Source organism: Equus asinus, chromosome 4, assembly GCF_041296235.1.
Source record: "Equus asinus isolate D_3611 breed Donkey chromosome 4, EquAss-T2T_v2, whole genome shotgun sequence".
NCBI classification, from domain to species: domain Eukaryota; kingdom Metazoa; phylum Chordata; class Mammalia; order Perissodactyla; family Equidae; genus Equus; species Equus asinus.
The window spans coordinates 27,930,550-27,950,563 of record NC_091793.1 but is presented as its reverse complement, the minus strand read 5'-3'; the positions used below and the strand labels follow the sequence as shown (position 1 = coordinate 27,950,563).

Below are 20,014 nucleotides of genomic sequence, written 5' to 3'. Positions count from 1 at the left end.
AGTTCGGATCTTGAGGCTCAGAGAGGGATAGAGAAGAATCAGGTGACTGTTGAGATTCAAGGGAAGCCAGAGGTCAAGTTTGAAATATCCGCTGAGCCAGAAAAGACCCACAGTCAGCATTCTAAGTCGAGGTGATCCGAAAGGCAGAGGATGATATGGGACGATGCGTTGGTCTGGGTCTGCAGGCAGCCTAAGAGAGTGCTATTCTCTTCCTCTGTTGTGTCTCCCATTGAGTGTGGGCATCTCTGGGTGTTTGATGGTCATTCTGGCCAGCATGCCAGCAGTGAATCCTGACCTCATGGTGGCAAGTAACGAAGCACCAGAATTTTCTCCTCCCATGATGTACAAGCCCCTCAGCAAGGCACTCAAGCCCTTCCCTGATCCAGCCCCTGCCCACCTCTCTAGTCACAACTGCATTGTGATTCTCTTCAACTCGATGCTCCAACTTATTACAATCCCTACAAGGCACCAGGAGTTGTCTTGCCTCCGTGCCTTGGCTTTTGCTGCTCCCTCTAGTTTGCTCATTCCTATATCCTCCTCTCCCCCACCTCCCATCCAGTTCAACTAAGGAACATCAGCTCATCTTTCAATACTGATCCTGGGTCAGCTCATCTCTGAAGACTTTCCTGACACACCATCCGGGTATAATACACAATTTTTATCTGTGCCACCAGTGTAGCATGTGTGGACTTCTCTTATAGCACCTGTGACACTCATGAGCATGTGTATTTACCCCACTAGGTAATGAATTTCATAAAGACTGGGTCTGTTTCTTACTTTTCACTGTAATCTCAGTCTGGCACATTATACAGAGTGGGTGGGTGGATGGATGGATGGATGGATGGATAAAAGGATAGGTAGGTGGATGGAGGGAGAGGGGGAAGGAGAGAGGGAGGCAGGGGTGGATGAATGGAAGAAGGAAGGGTAGCTGGATGGATGAGTTGATAGATGAATGGAAGTTAAGCTCCATGAGAGCGGCTACTTTGTTTTGTTTCCTGCTATGTCGTCCTTGCTCAGCACAATGTTTAGCACATAGTATGTCTTGTTTAATTAATTAATTACCCTTTTATTAATTAAAGGATGATGCATTATATAAATGGAATTTGAATGGGTGGATAAATGGATGGTTGGATGTATGAAGTGATTAATGAATTTGAATTGCAAGTACTCAAGAGGAAGTTGCGTGGCCACCTTGATAAAGAGCAAGAGAGTCTCCATGGTCCAAAAGGCTGTCTCCTTATTATTTGACCCGGCCTGTTGCCGTGTGCTAATTGAAATGTCAAAGACTATTTTTTAACTTGAAACACTCTGACACACAACTTCCCTGTCAGTCACATCCCAGGCTGAGTTTTATCACCACCACATGACACCATGCCCATGAGTATCACTGCTATAGAGGGAGCAAGGGACATGCTTTTCAGAGAACTTCCAAAAGGCCACAGTCCATGGTCCTGGGAGCCAGATGATCTCCAAAGCCTGACCAACTGCTGACATTTCCACAGCTACTCAAGTCCTAGCTGGAGGTCTAAAATACCATTCCACTGCTGGAAGTTCTGAAATGAAACCCTGGACCCCTTGCGAGTCAGGGACCAAAGCAGATGCTCACCAGCCCCGTAGTGCCCCAGGCACTCCTCACTGCAGAGATGAGGAAAATGGGGAAATGACTCTCTCTCTCTCTCTCTTCTTAAGTCCCTACGAGATGGATGTAGCTCAGGACTCTATGGGGGATGTTGCACGGATAATGCAATAAACGCAGAACCCTGGGAGAGGACGGAGGGTGATGGAAGTAACCAGCAATCTTATAAGAATATTTAACAGCACTCCCTCATGACAAGGAAGAGGAAAGAGGGGAAGGAGGCATCAACCACCATGGGGCTTGCATGATGAGGCTTTGCCTCATGGCGGGTAGGAAGAGAGAGTAGGGAAGCCTGCTCAGCACCTCCACTTGGCTGTCCAAGAGATCTCAAGTTGAACGTGACCAAAACAGAATTCTTGATCTTTTCCCCAAACCCAACCCTCTTGTAGAATTCCCCCACATCAGTAAATGGTGAATCCATCCTTTCAATTGTATAGGTCAAAAACTTTGGAGTGGTTCTTGATTTCTCTCTTTTTCTTACACCCTGCACTCAATTAGCAAGTCCACTGGCTTTATCTTCACTTGGTCTCGAGAATCACTTTTGTCCCACCTCCGCCATCACTGCTCTGGTTCTGCCTTGGCCACTCCCTGCAGTCTGTTCTCCACCCACCACTCAAGTGACCCTCCAAAAGGGTCAGATCACATCCCTCTTCTACTCAGAACCCTCCATCTCGCTCAGACTAAAAGCCAAAGTCGAGAGTCGCCCATGAGGCTCCACTCAGTCTGCCCTCACCACTCCCATGGCCTCATCACCTGTTGCTTTCCCCTCCCTTTCTCTGTCCTTCCTCCAACCAGACAAGCCCACCCCCCTCCTCAGGGTCTTTACCTGACTGTCCCCTCTGCTGGCCTCTTCCCCCAAGATATCAGTCTGGCTCACATGCTCACTTCCTTCAAGTCTCTCTTTGAATGTCCCCCTCTCAGTGTGACCCCACTACCCCACCCAGCACTCCCCATCCTCCTGTCCTGCTCTGTTTTTCTCTGTGGCACTTACCACCCAACAGCTACATATTCTGCTTATGGATCTGGAACACCAAGACGGCAAAGATTTCCAGTATTTTGCTACTGGATCCCCAGTACCTAGAGCTGCACCTGGCACCTCGTGGGTGCTCGTCTAATACTCATTGAATAGGTGAATGAACAGAGTGTTTTGCCCTTTACCTCCCCAAGGTCCTGTGACAGCTGATCTTCTTCTCTGCGCTATCAGTGGCAGAGCCACGCCGTCTCCGCACCCTCTCTGTGTGCCTCGTACCATGGACAATGCCTTAATAACAGCAGCGCTGCTGCTGTGGGCTCATAGTCCCTAACCCAGATTTTAATTAGATCCCCTTGCTCCTGAGCTGACTGCAAGGGAAAGCGAGCAGCATCTGGCTCAGATGGGGAGGGCAGCCTGTGGGGTCACCTTGGGCCACTTCCTCCTTTGTGACCCAGCCTACCTTGTCCCTGCCTCTCTCTGCCTCAGCACCCAGCAGGCACACAGGGATGCAGTGCCCCTGTTGTCTCAAGATCTCCCTCTCTGGACCAGGAGCTTCCTAAGAACAGGGCCTGCAGCTTCTTTGGGGCTTGGGATCTCAAAAGTGACATTTGAGTTGGGCCTTGAAGGGTGAACATGAACTTGCTGCGCACCCAGGAAAAATGAAGATAACAAGGTATAGAGATAGTGAGGGAGAGGAAGAAATGGAGATAGTGGGTGTTGACCACTCTTTCTAGAATTTTGGCTGTGAGAGGGAAGAGAAAGAAACACAATAGCTGGAAAGTAAGGGTTTAGTTTTCAAGTACAAACCCTTTTGGCCCAGTGCCCTCCACGGCCCACCTCTCCCTCCCGGTCCAGCTCTCCTCCTACCTTCTGCACCCTCTTTTCCAGCCACTCTTTTATATGCAGAGACGTGCCTCTGGGCCTTTGTTCTTCCTTGGAATGTCCTTCTCTAATAATTAATAATAACAATATTAAAATTAATACATAGTAACATTTATTGAGCTATTTATAGGGGCCAAGATTTACATGTATTAACTCATTTGATCTTCCAATGGCCCCAGGAAGATGATACTATGACCTTTCCCATATTATTTGCAAGGAAACTGAGGTACAGGGAGCCCAAATGACATGCCTAAGGTGACATTGCCGGCAAGTGGCACAGTGGCGATTTAACCTGAGCATTCACTGGGGCTCCAGAATCCACGCTCTTTCAACTCTGCTGTAAGCTGTCTGCTCCCCCAGGCCCCAGCTCCAGGGTTGAGCTCCCCGGGGCAGCTTCCCCGAAGCTCCTGGACTGACTTGGGCTCCCCGTGCTGTGCTCCCCACCAGGGCCCCACGCACACCTCTGCTCTGCTCTGCTCTGCTCTCCCACAGTATTTCAGTTGGTGGTGGGTCTGTCTCTCCAGCCAACCAGGAGCCTCTGAAGGCAGAACTGTGTCCTGTTGCCTTTGGGGTTGATGCTCAGTGTCTGTGGTTGAGTGAAGATTCCTAAGTATCTTCGTGTTGCTTTAAGGTCAGCACGCTTATTCCTCCTGTATACTTCAGGCTCCCCTTCTGGACATGTTATTGAACCCATTTCTGAAAATTCTCCATCTTTCCTCTTATTTCTTTTGATGGTTTGGCTTCAGACTTCCTAAGAACTTTCCCTTGGAATGTAATTCATTCTGGGGGGAAAAATAATGAACCATGGTCTGGGTTTATCCTAATTGGAGTATGGCATGCCTCTCACAGATGGATGGGTTCACCAAGCCAGCCCTGAATTTGTTTCCCACTACCAAGTCTCTTAAAATAAAATGGAGTTTCCAAGCCGGTTGTGCAAACATTAAAAAAAAATCTGATAACTTCCCATCTTAGTTCTTAATAAATTTAACAGTAAAAGAAAGCCTTCTGGCAGAGTGTTATTGAATTCCTAAATCTTTGGCTTCAAAGAACGTCACTTGGATTATTAGCAAACATTTATCCACCCCTTTTTTGTGCCAGGTTGTCCATATATATTTCCCCATTACAGCCTCCCAGCCACGCTAGGAGGTAGATAGTATCAAACGTTTTCCAGGGGGAGGAACGGAGGCTCAGAGGAGCCAAGTCATTAGCCCCGTGCCACACAGCTGGGAGATGGCAGGGTGGGAACCTGTACCCAGCGGGGTCTGTTGGTGCCTGTTCAAGGGCTGGTCTTCAGCACCCCAGCTGCTTCCTTCCCATTTCTCAAAGCTGGGGCTGATGCCAGGACCCTCCACTTTAAATTCTGAGGATAGCTTAGCAGAAAACAAGGACTAGCTTGGCAGGCAGACTTGGAGTGTCTGTTCTCCTCTTGCAGCCAGAGACAGACAAGGCGGAACCCAAGCCCGTGTCCACGGTGCCAAGATGTACGTCGTCTCTTTCCTCTCCTTCATTGCCATCATCAGCATTGTCACTGAGGGGAGAATGGCTGGGTGCTGATGGCTGTCTTATTTGCTTTTCTCTTGGTGGGTAAATAGTATCCAGGTCCAATAATAGAACGGAACACAGAGAGAAGCTGAGATGAGGGAAAGGATGGCAGGGCATTATATTTGCTATGGGGCCGTCCTTTGCATATAGGAAGGTAGGCATATCAGGAGGCAGAAATACACCCCTGATCGCCCCCATCAGACACAGAATGCCAGATGTGGTTATCCCAGGGGAGCGGTTCTCATATTTTATGTTCTAAGTGACCTAACCAGAAGGTTGTCTGTCTCCAGTCGCACAAGAATTTGGAAAGATGATCTGCAGGCTTGTTTGAATCCAGACGTTAAATAAACAGAACTGCACATTTGTGGGGACGGGGTATTTATCAGGCACTTAATGGAGGCCAGAGGCTTTAAGTATATTATCTTGTTTAATCACCACAATAAACCGATGAAGTAGGTACTTTAACCCCTCTTGGCAGACGTGGAAGCTGACTGGGGCTCTGGGAAGTTCTTCGTCCAAGTTGCATGCAAGGCTGCAGCAGGATTGCAGCTTGGCTGCATTGGGGCCCGTGGTTATGCCAGGCCCACGCTGTCCCATCTACAGCCAGATCTGTCCCAGAGCAGAGAGCCCTGTTTATGGCTGGAATTGTGGACACTCAAAGGCATTAGTTCATCATTTTTAAAGACCCACAGACCCCTTTGAAAATGTAAATAAAATTCCTCCTTAGATAAATGTACAACCCACCCTAAAGTAATAGAATTTCAGGGAGACCCTGACCCCTTCAAGCCCATCGGGGACCCTGGCTTATGATCACCTGCTCTCAAGGGAAATTATTTCCTTTATGTCCAGTCAAAGTCGTATTTGGACCTTGGTTCCTCCATCTTTGAACTTGACTCTAATCGCTAAGCTGTGACTGTCCTTGGCTCCGGTAATGGAAATTGATGAGAAGTCCGAAACTCAAGCCCGTGTCTGACACTAAAATATGATGCTGGGCCCTTCTTATTGACCTAGTTGATTTTTATACAAAAAAATAAATAACTCTAGTTTATATGTATACCACGTATAGAATCCTCAAAACGAAATAAAAAAAAGAAAACCCTGGTATATAATCTTTGCATAATAGATCAATTATAGATTTCCCAAATTTCAGTAATCTAGCTTTCAAACTTTCTTTGAATAATTATATTTTCACATTTAAATTTATAACTCTCTAAAGGAAGGAGGAATAATTCCAAGGGAAATTGTTTATTCCTATGATGAGGCATAAAGTGGTCCAAAGCTGGGTTTATACACATTAATTGATTTTCCTTGCAGTTAACATATGTTGAGGACCTACTGTTCGCTCAGCACGGGCAAAATACTTTGGTACACGTTATCTCATTTCATCCCCGACTCCCAGCAACCTTGGGAGGGAGACAAGGCCATTACTCTTACCCCCGTTTCACAGAAGAAGAAACTGAGGTCCAGAGAGGCTCTGAGACCTGCCCAAGGTTAAACATAGGAGGGAAGTGGCAGAACCAGGACTGAAACTGTGGGTTCCAGACTCCATGTGCTGTTTGCTTGTGCCTCAACCAACGTGTAAAGCAACGTTTTAAGAGGCAGGTGCGGGATAAGAACCTGCTGCGCATCATGCAGACACCAAAAAAGCAATCCTGTGGGTGCATGTAAAGCTCATCTGTACTATTGATTAGAAAACTTCATTCTCCCTGACGTTCAGGGCTCACTCAGGCATCTCCTTTGCTGTGAAGCCCCCTGACCACCACCCCCTTTTCCCCAGCAGGGGGCCTCATCACCCGGTGTTTTGAGTCACTATCATCTGGTGCCATTTGCAGTGAGCACTCTGAATTAGAGTCAGAGGCGTCAGGGGCATCAGATAGGGGATTGGCCCAACCTTCCTTGCCATGGCAACGGCTACTTGACTTGGCCTCCAACCAAACGTCTCCACAGGTGAGCAAACAGGAAGAAGCAAGGATGAGTCAGGGCGTCCCTCCCTGCCTGGGGTGAACAGGAGGAGGACTTGGCTGTTAAGGGAAAGGGCACAGGGTGGAGGCTGGCCTTGCAGGAGAGGCATTTCTCTGAAGGTTTTGTCTTTCCTGAAAGGCTCAGGGTTCCTGAAGGGCAGGGCTGGTCTCTCAGTCATCTGTGCATCCCGGCCGGAGGCTAGCCCAGCACTGGGGAGCGTCCGGTAAATGGTGAATCTGTGTTGTCCAATTAATGCTGAGTGGCATGCTGGCACAGTCCACAGTGTTCTTCAAACTGCCTGTCATGACCCATTAGTGGGTTGTGAAATCACTTTTAGTGCTACAGACCAACATTTTTATTAATAAGATAGAAGAGAAGAGAAATGAAAAGAGAAAAAATTGAGAATGCATCCTACATAGGAAGGATCAGTATCATTTTCCATGAATTTTTTTTCATGGAAAACATGAAAAGTGTGTGGTGGGCGTGGTGTGTGCATGTGTGCTGGGCCATGATAGAAAATACATTCTTATTCCGAATCACAGTCACAAATCTTGAAACCCAGTGGATAAAGAACAATCTTAGAAAGAAACTTATTTGACCAGTTTCCTGATTCTAGAAACACTAAAATCTAATGGTCATTTGCATCCTTCATCCGTTTATTCATTATTCATCCAGAAAACTTCTACTGCAGTTGCCTTCACCGTTGTATCCACCTGCTAGGTGTGAAGACGAAACAGTCAGGAACAAGTGACTGGCTCAGTGTGGCTGCAGCCACTAATTAGGCAGCACAGGCCAGAAGAGGTGTGTGACAGGGGCCGCCTCTCACCTGCCCGTCTTCAACAGAGGAAACTTTGTTCGCTGAACTTTTGTGGTTTGAGCAGGGTGAGGGGTGGGCTTGAACTACCTACTTGAGTATGTCTTCTGCTTCTTTAGCATCTTCAAAATGCCTAGTAGGGTTGGGTACACAGTAGGCACTCAATAAGTGTTTCCTCCTTGTTAACAACTGCTCGTTCTTCAGGTCCCTCCTAAGACATCCCTTTATTCCTCATCTTCTGCCATAGAGCGTGTATCATACGGCTTTGTAGTTGTGTGTGTAATTCGTCTCTTTCCCGTTAGACTGTGAGCCCACTGAGGGCAGGGAGTATGTGTATTCTGTCCACCACTGTATCCTCAGCCCCTAACACAGCACAAAGCCTGCTTGCCTGTATCCTCAGTGATTGGCTCTTGCTAGGTGTATCTGTTAGTTACCACCATAATAATGCTGAGTGAAAAACAACCCCGCTATCTCAACGGCATGCCAAGTTAGCATTTGTTTTCGTGGAGCAGCTCTGAGCTGCAGGCTGGTAGTGGATCTGCTCCATGTGTCTCTCACCATCCTTGGACCAGCAGGCTAGCCAGGGCCTGCTTTTCTCATGAAAGTGGCAGAGACACAGGAGAGCCAGTTCAACTGCACAGGCACTTGTCAGGCCTTTGGTTCCACTGGGTCCGTTAACATACCTTTGGCCAAAGTCAGTCAACTAATCAAGTCCAAAGTGAAGGAGCAAAGAAGCATCCTCTGCCTGTGGAGGTCGGGGTGGTCCAGGGAGCAGTGAATATTTCTGAACGACCTACCAAGCCAAGCTCTCAGGTTCTTGCTGAATGTTGGTGGGATGGAAAGGAATGGAAGAGAACAATTGGATTCCAGGGATTTCCCATGGGTATTCACCATACAAGTTACAAAAGCCCATGGGGACTCTTCTCCCTCCTGACGTGGAGCTCCACCGAGAAAGCCAGAGCCTTACAGATAGCAGCCCAGCCACCCAGAGTTGAACTGGTTGGGCAAATGAAGCTAGCCCTCAGAGGGACGGCCAGCAGAGACTCCCTCCAGGGCGCTCAGGGATGGCAGCTGCCTCGGGGATGGAGAGTGGCACAGTGACCACTGGCTTCTCATGAGGCATCTCTGAGAGTAGAATCCTTGAAGGCCCGAGGACAGGCTTCTATTTTGTGTCCTTTGGACCTGTGTATGTACAGACGGTGTCCCCATGTTTGTTAAAATCAGCCGGTCAGGACTCGGGGAAACCTTGTTAAATAGCCATCATTTCTAGAAGGGGTCTAGGGCCGTGGTTCTCACGCTGGCTTGGCAGTACCAACCCCAGGGCGGTTTGAGGTTATGCTAGGTTCTGCGCCCCTCCTTTGGTTAATCGAAAAATAACCATCTGTTCTCCTTTCCTTCTCTCTCCCCACCCACTGCAGGAGTGCTGTGCCTGCCCGACAGCCTGAACCTTCACAGAGACCCGCAGCGGTCCAGCAAGCCCGGAGAACTGCCCATGTTCAGCCAGTCGGAGTTGAGGACCATCGAGCAATCCTTGCTGGCCACCCGCGTGGGCAGCATCGCGGAACTGAGTAAGTGGATGCTGGTTCTCAGGCCCTCTCTGTGCCCAAGGCGCCCGCTGCCCTCAGTGCAGTGCTTTGTAACCGGCCAGGTGACACCTTTCATTGAGCACCTGCTGTGTGCACAGAGCCACGCCAGTGATGGCTGTGGGGAAGGCAAGGGCACTGGAGTCAGGCAGGCCTGGGAGCTTTCCTGGCTCTGCCACTGATGTATGCCATGGTCCTAACCTCCTCTGAGCCCCAGCTTCCTTTTATATAAAATAGAGAAAATAATAGTACCTAGCTTAGAGGTGAATCCAGTGAGCTAATGCCCGGAAAGGAATTTGCCATGGTACCTGGCACACAGTAAATGCTGTAAGGATGGCGGCCGTCCACTGTTGATTTCCACAATCGGATCCATTGAAAGCATATGACAGATCACCCCCATCCGTTCAGAATCCTCCACTGGCTCTCCATCTGACCCATAGGAGAAGCCAAAGTCCTCAGAATTGCTTCCAGGCCCCCCACCGTATCCCTCAGATGTTTCTTCTTCTGCTCTCCCCTGAGGCCCACTGACCTCAGCCACTCTGGCCCCTTGTTCTTCCTTGAACGCACACAGGCATACCTCAGGACCTTTGCACTTACTGTTCCCTCTTCCTGGACCACTCTTCCTCCAGACAGCCACATGGCTTGCTCCCTCATTACTTTCAAATCTCAGCCAAACGTTACCTTCTCAATGAGACTTTCCCTGACCACCCTATTTAAAATTATAGCACCCTTAGGACACTTGTCCCCCTATATATTTTTGGGTTTTAATAACAGCTTCACTAAAATATTATTTATGTGCAGTTCACCTCTTTAAAGTGTACAGTTCAATGGGTTTTAGTATATTTCCTGAGGTTTGCCACCATAACCACAATCCATTTTAGAACATTTTCATGAACCAACCAGAAACCCAGTCAGTAACCATTAGCCATCACTCCCCTCCCCGTTCCTTCCTAGACACACTAGATTTTACTCATTTTTTTTTTCAATTGTCGATTTCTCCCTACCAGAATGTATTCCAGCTGAGACTAGAGATATTTGGTGTGTTCACTAATGGAACCCCAGCACCAAAAGTACTGCCTGGCACATAGTAGGTCCTCAGGAAATATGAAGAAAGAGAGAGAGAGGAAAGGAGGGAGAAAGAGAGAGAACAGAAGAAGAAAGAGAGAAAGAAAGGGGCAGAAAGGTAGAGAGAAGGAAAGGATTGTCAAGAAGGTTGGGTGTCTCAAGTTTGAACAATGACTTGCCTCGCCTGCGTGCCCCTCATTCAGGGCTGAGTTCTCTGAGTCTGGCCAATCAGAGGAAAGTAAAACCATGTTTACTTAAGATCCGACTGATTGTCAGATGACTTCGCTGTGTGTTCGTTCCTCATGGGCCTGGAGCATTGATCTCAGAGATCCTAGATTATGTTAAAGTATGAGTTGTGTGAAATTCTAGAAAATCCTGAACTATAAAAGGATTCAGGATCCAGAAGGCAACTTGTGTCTCTTCCCAAAGGAATTCCCTGTACACCCAGCATGGACGTCCTCCACTTAGCACGTGGCACCCTACTTGGAAAGAGAAGCCGTAGCTGATTGAGGCCCCATAAAGTGGGCCTTGGTGGTCACAGGAGAGCCACTCCCTCTCTTCTCCATCTCTGAATTTGGAAATTGGGCTTCCATTCTCTTCAAACCCCTGAAGCCACAAGACACCTCTAGTCGTAGAGTCTTCCAGCTACTACTGGTCAGTCGTAGCTTGTTCTTAAACTTTTGTGTGCCGTGGACCCCTTTGGCAATCTGGTGAAGCCCATGGACCCTGTCTCAGAATATTTTTAAATGCATAAAATAAGTGCATACGTTTACAAAGGAAACTGATCGTATTAAAATTCAATTATTGAAATATTTCTAATCTAAATTGTGGTATAGTAATTCTGTGCTTTTTTACTAGCACGTTAGACAACAAGATTTAGCAGCAGCTCTGATGACCCCACTGTAGTGAGGTAGTGATGTGCGTGCAGGATATTTCGAGATATCTGCAATAATTGGAGTGGGATAAGGAAATGTCTGCATCTTAACGGCTCCCTGGGGATTCAGATGTACAGAATCCAAGCAGCCCCCTTGGGGAAACATTGCTCTGAGAAGAAATGCCACATCGTTTGGGACTCTGAAAATTTCCAAGGCCCACCCATGAGCCCGGAAGCACAGAATCTGGCTACAGGATTGGGCATAACCTGGGAAGAGGCCCCCTCCCCGCTCTCCCCTGGGGTCTCAAAGGTTTGTCCTGGAATATCTTCAGAGCCCTCCTGGCGTCTGGCACCTGGGCTGGGGCCCTGCTTCCTTCCGGCATCTCTTCGAAGAAGGGATTTGCTAAGCAAAGCCACGCTTCACCTGAGCAGGCAGCCTGCGGGAGCGACTTGCCGCATAAATTGTTTTTAAGGACAATTTGCTCTGTAAATTAAACTCTGTCATTGTCGTCGAATGTTGACTTTCACATATGAATTGTTGGCACACAAATAGATGCTGCTAATTACAAACGGGTTTTGTGCATTCATTAAGGCAGCCCCTTAGAACGTGTGCCCGGAAACCCGTTGATAAGCCACGTGGGCGAGCGAAGGTAATAAAATTGCCTTCTTTTCTGATCTGACTGTAATTTAAGCTGGCTGGCTCTGTGGTCTGAATCAATACGGCCTTGCTCTGTCTGTATGCATAGAGCTGTCCTTCATATTCAGAGGTTACTCTGCCTGTGGATTCCAGAAACGAAGCGGGAGATGGAGAGAGTTTGTTCCCACACATCCTTGCTCTCCTTGAATCAGGCTGTCCAGGCTTGACAGGGGAGCCCCGACCGTGGCCTTCTTAAGAGCTAACAATAATCATAGCATCATAGCAGCAGCCGATGTTTATTGAAAGAGGAAACTATGAAATATCTTTACATGAATCCTTTCCGCTGTGACCATTACTATCCACATTGATATGGGAACGGAGGCGAGAAGTTGTTAAACCACTTGGCTAAGATCAGCCACACCTGAGAGCGGAAGGCTTGAGACCGAATCCTGGTCACACCTCACCACTAGACTACACTCCCCCTGAGGGGAGCCCCGCACACGTTTCCACACGTGACAGGTGGAATGAGAGCCCCCTCCGGAAGGTCAGAGTGTTGGTCAGGTCTGTGTTCCTTCTAGCGCCGAGGAGCTGCAGTTTGCTCTGTAGGGTGCAGTGTGGATTCTGACCTCGAAACTAAAGTGGAGATGCTGAAATTCACAAAGGTGACCAAGAACCTTGCCAGCACCTGGGCGGGGTCCACCCCTGCGGGCTGACACTTCTTCCTGTAACCCCCACCTCTATCCTCAAGACATCGTATTAAAATCCAGAACTGCCTTGATCCGCCGGGATGTCCAGAGCGCTTATCTTTGTCCAGCCTCTTATGGCTTGGGATAAAAATACATCCACTGTTTCTAGAACACCTACTGTGTGTCAAGTGATTACAATACATTAGAGGCATTTCTATTCCCATTTCGCAGATAAGAAAACTGAGATTTGGAAGGATAAATGTTTTGCCCAAGGCCACACAGCTAGTAAGCGGCAGAGTCATAATTCAAACCAGTTTTTCTGTTTTCCATTTTGTTATGCTGTGTCCAATTCAGCTTCGCCCACGGCTTGGGGAACATCTGTTGAATGTCAAGTGAATAAATGAATGACCCACAGTGAACTAGTCTGTGAAACAAAAGCTGAAGAAAACGCTACAGGCGAGGGGAACTCTTAATGAAACTCCAGTCGAATGTTAACTATTCTGTTGAATTGAGTTTTGAACTGAGACCTAGAACTGACCCTGTGTGTGTCTAAAATATTGGGATGAGAAGCTAAATCAGGACACCACAAAGGACCCCAAACTGTCGCAGGCTGGTGGTTCTTTGACCCTGAGCCCTAGGAAATGTGCAAGGTGATGCACTGAACTTCACAGTTGACTTAGAGTCTGGTGGGCGGTCGGGGTCTCCTTCCCAGAACCAGTGAGTAGGTCTGAGGGCATCGGTACCCCCGGTCCCCACACTGAGGCCATGGGGAAAGCACAGGCCTTGGATTTTTCTCACTTTTAAACCAACTCCATCCATTTTAACCCAGTGGGTCCCATCCAATCCCATATTTGTGTCCTCTCAGATCTGGTCTCCGCTCTTCCACCTGACATCCCAGCTTCCCCCAAGATCCAATAAAATCCCCATCAGACAGTCATTAACTATGTTGTTTAAAGGGAAAAAAAATTAGGGCTCCCTCGAGAAGTGCCTCTTCCTGCTGTCTTTTCACACTTAACCGTGAACTTGTTGTTCCCACTCAGTAAGGCAATCACAACGGTGGCCGTTAACTTACAACTGTGTGTAAAAAGGGTTTCTGGGTTGTCTCTCCTCAATGTCACCAGAAAAAAACTCCAGCCCTTATTCCTTGGACAAGGGGGTCTCTCTCCTTGTTTGAGATGCATATGGGCTCTTTTCAGAGAGTCCTGCTGCCTCCAACCCCCAGGGTGCACCTGTCACCCTCTCTGGTGGCAAGGTAGTCACTGTCCTCTTGGTATTTCTTGAATACTCCATGCATGCTTCCAACCACAGGGCCTTTGCACCTGCTGCTGCTTCTGCCTGAAAAACTCCTCTGCTGATATTTACAAGTCTCCTCCCTTCCTTCATTCAGGCCTCCTCTAAAATGTCACCTCCTCAGAGAGGCCCTCCTCTCTGTAACCTCCCCACCCACTCACCCCTCCCCCTCCCCCGTATACACTTTTCCTGCTTTCATTTTCTTCATAGCACTCATTACCACCTGACATACTATATATTTACCTGTTTATTTTCTGTCCTCCCCACCAAGATTATAAATCCCATGAGAGCTGAGACGTTTTTTGAGCATCACTGTATCCCCTGTGCCTAGAACAAGGTCTGGCACACAGTAGGACTGAATAAATATTTGAGGAATGCATGAATGAGTGGTAAGTTTCCCACTGAATCCAGAGTTCAGTCTTCTGTTGTTCCATCCCTGTTCCTCCAGCTTTCCTCCTTACAAACAAATCGCTCATCACTCTGTACTAATGACCTGGATTATAGGTGGTCTTTTCTTTCTTCCTTCCTTCCTTCCTTTCTTTCTCAAGAGGAGGGGTTTTGGTGAGGCAAGTTAAACAGCAGTTTATGATGCTGGAGAATGCCTTGATTTCCTCATCTGTGCTGTGTGGCCTAGGGCAAGTGACTTGATCAGTCTGATCCCTAGTTTTACCATCTGTGAAAAGGTGATGCTACTTCTCCCCCAGGATTGTGGGAGGTTTTGAAATGTCCTCTACTAAGCAGTAGCTGGCTGTGGATGAAACAAGGAGTAGGGAAGGAAGCAGAGGTGGTGGCAGAAGGAGCCCACTGTTGGAATGTGTGGCCCTTTGTTTGGGGGCGATTGCGTCTGGCATGCAGGAGGATGGCTCCATGAGAACAGCACTGATAGCCTGAGTCTGGCAGGTTCAAGCAGCATTTCCCAAAGGGCAGCATGGGAGATGATCTTAGGTAATACACAAAACGCTTTCTATTTTTAATTGCTATGAATTTTTTATGAGTACTAAGAAAATATTGGTTTTCCATTTATGGCACTGATATAAAGTTTCCTTTTAAAATGAATTTATTTGTATGAAAGAATAAGGCAATTTAAAGAAAAATATTAAGTAAATAAATTGTACCTGCAGCACACAGATATGAGAAACATCATGACAGTGAATCCCAAATGGCTGACAGTGGATTCCAAAGTAGGTTCCTGGAACCAAACTCCAGTTGCCCGGACTCGGGGCAGCTAGTGACAAGTGGATTTCTTGGGGGGGTTCATGAAGCTGACAGGTGAAGCGGCAGATAGCACAGATAGAGAGTGAAGTTTGAAATGCAGCTACTACTTGCAGAATCCCTGTGCCGGTTCCATCTCCCAGGGCCAGCTCCCTTCCAGACATCCCTGGGGCCTCTGGTCCAGGGTTGAGGCTCATAATGATGGTGATGATGGCGATGATGATTGTGATGATGACGAAAAGGATCATGGTAGTGATGATGACGGTGCTGACGGTGGGTGGGGTGGTGATGATGGTGATGTTGATGATGAAGATGGAAATGATGGTGTTGATGATGAAGATGATGATGGTGGTGATGATGATGGTGATGGTGGTGATAGTGCTGGTGATGGTGATAGGATGATGATCACGATACAAAGGAAAAGAAATAGTGCTGAATACTTTGAAGCACTTAGAATATGCCCGGCCCTCTTCTGAGTACTTTCAGTGATTTAGATGCATTACTTCATTTAATACTATGAGGTAGGTACTATCATTATCTCCATTTTGCAAATGAAGAAAGCAATGTTAGGTACTTTCTATGTATTATCAGTTTAATCCACACAACAAATCCATTAGGTCATAACCATCCCCATTTACAGAGAGGTTAAGTAACTCACCCAAGGTCACACAGCTACTTAGTGGCAGCTTGGAGGCTCAGACTCAGGCACTCTGAGTCCAGAGAGCATGTTCCTGACCACCACACCACACTGCCCCTGCAGGACCAGGACAAGGAATGAGGAATGGTCTCTGCCCCTGAGGCTCAGTCGGGGAGGCAGACATGTGGCCAATTAACTGTGAAGCTCGACAGAATTAAACGAGTAACGCATTGGACTTTATTAGTAGGTGTGGCAGGTACACGGGGGAAGGGAGGATTGATGCCAACTGAGGGCATCCTGGAGGGCTGCCAGGAAGAAGTGGCATTTGATCCCAGCCTGGGAGGTCTTCAGAAGCAGGGAGAGTGAGGGAAAGGGCACTCCCAAGTGAGAAAACAAGAGCAGAAGCAGGGAACCTGGAAGGGCGAGCTGAATGATGCTCAGAGGAGATGGTTAGCCCAACCAAGACCAGAGGCTCCCCAGCATCCTGGGGAACTGGAGGGGCAGTACAGGGGCCCAAAACATGGGCCCTCTCCTTTCTACACTCCCTTTTGATTTTTCTTGTTTTGAGGGGTTTTTTTTATGGGAGCTTTCGAGAAAGACAGATAGAAAGATGAGTGAGCTCCAGCCTGCCCTTCTGGTAGATCATTGCATAGAGAGAAGATACAAGAACGTAAACACACCACCTCGGCAAGCTTATTATTCTCATAATACCAAGCAGCACACGCCATAATTCAAAATTCAGAAACTAAGCAAAGTTGGAAGAGAATGTCCCCCATAATCCCACTAAACAGAGAAATCCTTGGTCAACATTTTGGTATTTTTTTCCTGGTATTTACTCAGCGCATAGTTTTTTAATAACATAATCCTAATCACACAGTATGCAATTTTGAATTTCATTTTTTTCCACTTGCCATTTAACATGAGGATCTTTTTTCATGACGGTGCAGTTCTAGTAAACATTTTTAATGACTGCCTCAGTTGATTATTTTATCACGTGGGTGTACCAGAGTTTATTTAACCATGCTCTGATTTTTAACCGTTTGTTTCTTTGTCAAATTTCGGATCCTGCAAATAAGGTTTGGGTGAAAATCCTTGTGCGTGAAGATTTTCCTGCATTTTGGATTCTAACACTGGGAAGGATTCCCAGAAATGGAATTATTGGGTCAAGGGTGAGGAGCATTCGTTAATACCTTGGCCACACAATGCCCAGTTGCCTCAAGACAGACTTGGAGCTGGCCACGGCTGCACTGGGCTGTCTCTGAAAGAAAGATTCATGTCAGGGTCGGGGGAAGAGCACAGGCAGACAGGCCCAGGTTGGAATTTTGTCTCTGCCTCTTAGTCACCTTGTGACCTTGAGCCTCAGTTTCCTTATCTGTAAAACAGGATTTCTCAACCTCGGCATTATTGACATCTTGGGCTCAATTCTTTGTTGTAGGGACTGTCCTGTGCGTTGCAGGATGTTTAGCAGCATCTCTGGATATGGTAGCAGCCCCTTGGACGTGACAACCAAAATGCCACCAGGTGTTGCCAGATGTCCCCTGGGAGGCAAAAATCACCCTGGTTGTGGATCACTGTGTAAAATGGAAATAATATCATACACACCTAATAGAGCGTCAGGAGCTCCGTGAATGGCAGCTGTTAGCACTGCTGTTGTAGCTGGATGCTACCGAGAGGACTGCTGGGAGGACAGGCCACATCAGCTCGGAGGCCACTCCCAGCTCTCGGGGTCCCTGGGTCTCTGATTCTTTGGCCAAGGATCCAGCAGCACCCCTGTGCTCTCCTTCCAGCGGTCACAGTGCAGCCTGCTCTTTAGAAACGGAATCGCTGCCCGGTCTTCCCGATGGAAGCCTTTCTCTGTTTCCTGCCCTCCGCTCTCCCATGCTGTGTGCAGCAGAGCCTTCCTCCTGGAGGGTGGTGAGTGTTGAGATGGCTAAGTTATCGGGGAGCCCAAATCCTTCCGGCTGTGCCTCCCTCGGAGCGAGGTAGACCCACCAGCAGTGTTTCTCAGACCCTGCCCCTTCGGTGCAAACTCACTGGAAATCCAGCCCCTCCAAAAAGTTCATGTGGTAGGTTTTGAGACTCCTCCGGTGGCATGTCACGTGTGGCACCCCTTCTTCCTGCCCTGCTGTGGCTCACCCTGACGCCTTGGCCTCCTGTGAGCCTTCATGAAACCTCAGAGCTTACCCTTGCCTGTGGCTGGGGCCGCCTTTGAAGACCCTGACATCATAGCCAAGGACAGTACTGGAAAGTTTCCAGTCCTTTCCAAAGCTGTTGGCCATTGGCCCTGCCTTGCACAGCCTGGGGGCTCCTCCCCACTGTGCCCACCAAGGATGCTGTTACTGACAGATGCCAGTTAAAGATCTGCTGAGCTGTTCTGCCAAGACCCTGGGCGTGCTCAAGCCAGCAGTGATCTCTGGGCCTCTTAACGTGTTCGTCCTGCCACCGGTGAAAGAGGACTCTCTCTCTTCTACCCTCGTGGGGGCAGCGTGGTTGGGGGCTAAGAGCGAACACTCTAGACCCAAATGGCGGCAGTTTGAAGCCAAGTGCTTGCACTCAATGGCAATGTGATTTCAGCCAAATTATCTCCCTGTGCCTCAGTTTCCTCCTTTGTAAAATGGACATGGTATCAGGACCTACCTCACTGGGTGGTGTGGGACTTCAGGAGTGTAATGGGTTGTCCTGCACACAGGAAGTGCTAATGTGTGTCTGCCGTGATCCACCGTAGCATCATCCTGGGGCCGCAAAGCCGAGCTGCCCCGACTCCTGCCCCTTTTCACGGCTTCCGGGGAGAAGCTCTTTCAGCTCCGCCAGGGGCCGGGCAGGAGGTCTGATCTGAGAGCCCAGGCTTCTGTGCATTCCAGGGCCAGCTCCCAGGCCGACGTCATCATCAGTTACCCTCCTGCCCTTGCAGGCCCTCTTCCCTTGGAAGAGTCTAAGAGTCCGTGTGGTCACTTACACAGAGTGACCATCGGCCACCACCCCCTGCCATGCCGCAGCTCCTCCAGACAGGTTGGGCTCTGGGAACCCTGAGCTGGAAGCTCGGCTCCATCAGCAGGGGCTGAGCAATCTCCTGAACTCCCACCCCACCAGGTCGCCCCCCGCTGGAATCCACGATGGCACATACTTTGAGGATTCAGGCCTCAGACTCTTCATCAGAGTTTTTCAAAGGCCACACCCAGAGGTGGCTTCTAGATTAGTGCTGTTTTGGAGACACTGTGGTGTAGTGACCAAGAACAGGAGCCCCGGAACCCAGCGTGGAGTCACAGCCTGCCACTTCCTGAGTCACGCCTGGCCAAACTGCCTCTTCCCTCGATTTTCCCATCTCTGAAGTGGGTGTAACAATACCCATCCCATACGGCTCTTTTCCACAGTAAACCAGAAACTGTATCCAAATGGCCTTGGACGGGGCAGCCGCTCAGCATCTTGTGGTTCCCGCCTCTTCAGTATCTTGTGGTTCCCACCTCCGCTGTCTCCCTCCTCCTTCCCTCCCCTCGAGGTCACCATCCTCATCAGAAAATTCAAAACAGTGTCATTGTGCCCAATCCCACCCAGACCTGCCATCCTGGTGTCTTCTAGGTTCCTTCTCAGCGTTCGCCGAGTGGGCTCTCCTGTTGGACCAACGGTTGGAGCTGCCCCTTCCTCCACTAGATTGAGGGGACTGGTTAGGGGCAGATCCTCGGCTCCCTTTTTTCCCCCTCCCAGGGAGTGAGGTCCCTAAAAGGTGAGAGAGTAGAGAGAGAAGGGAAGAAGCACCAGCTAAAGGACCTAAACACACCCCAACAGGATGCCTGGAATGAGCAGCTTTGCAACGTCAGTTCCTAAAAAAGTCGATCCCAGCCTGGGTCAGGGCACTGGCAGGCCTGGCCTCCACGTCCCAGGTCCCACTGTCCAGAAAAGAGGGAGAGCAGCAGGCCCTGAGCCAAAGAGCTGCTCGTGCGTGCCAACCGTGTGCCAGCACATCCTCATCTTGCACTTGGCCTTCACAGCCACCTGATCGGGGAGTATTATTTCCTCGCCCGCGAGGTTAAGGGACTTGCTCGTGTTTACGCAGATGGGTGGCAGAGCTGGGATCTGGACTCCGTCCCCTGGCTCCTACCTAACGTGGGGCACTGGTTTTCTGCATTGTCCATCTGCAGGGCCCCTGGGGGTCTTCCCAACCCACACCTGCCTCTAAAAGAGAATTACCTTCTCTGATTCCTTTTTGAGTTTCTTGGATGTGTT

The 20,014-nt window shown here is 48.8% G+C and overlaps 1 protein-coding gene across 4 annotated transcripts in view; it reads left to right on the top strand.

Annotated features, from left to right (window-relative positions):
• Positions 1-20,014, top strand: part of ABTB3 (ankyrin repeat and BTB domain containing 3) — a 301,218-nt gene that overhangs the window by 170,795 nt on the left and 110,409 nt on the right. For all 4 annotated transcript variants that reach the window (XM_070507006.1, XM_044781106.2, XM_044781113.2 and 1 more), the window contains exon 2: positions 9,228-9,377. In XM_070507006.1, coding sequence (XP_070363107.1) covers positions 9,228-9,377 — 150 coding nt within the window. The remainder of the gene's footprint in view (positions 1-9,227; positions 9,378-20,014) is intronic.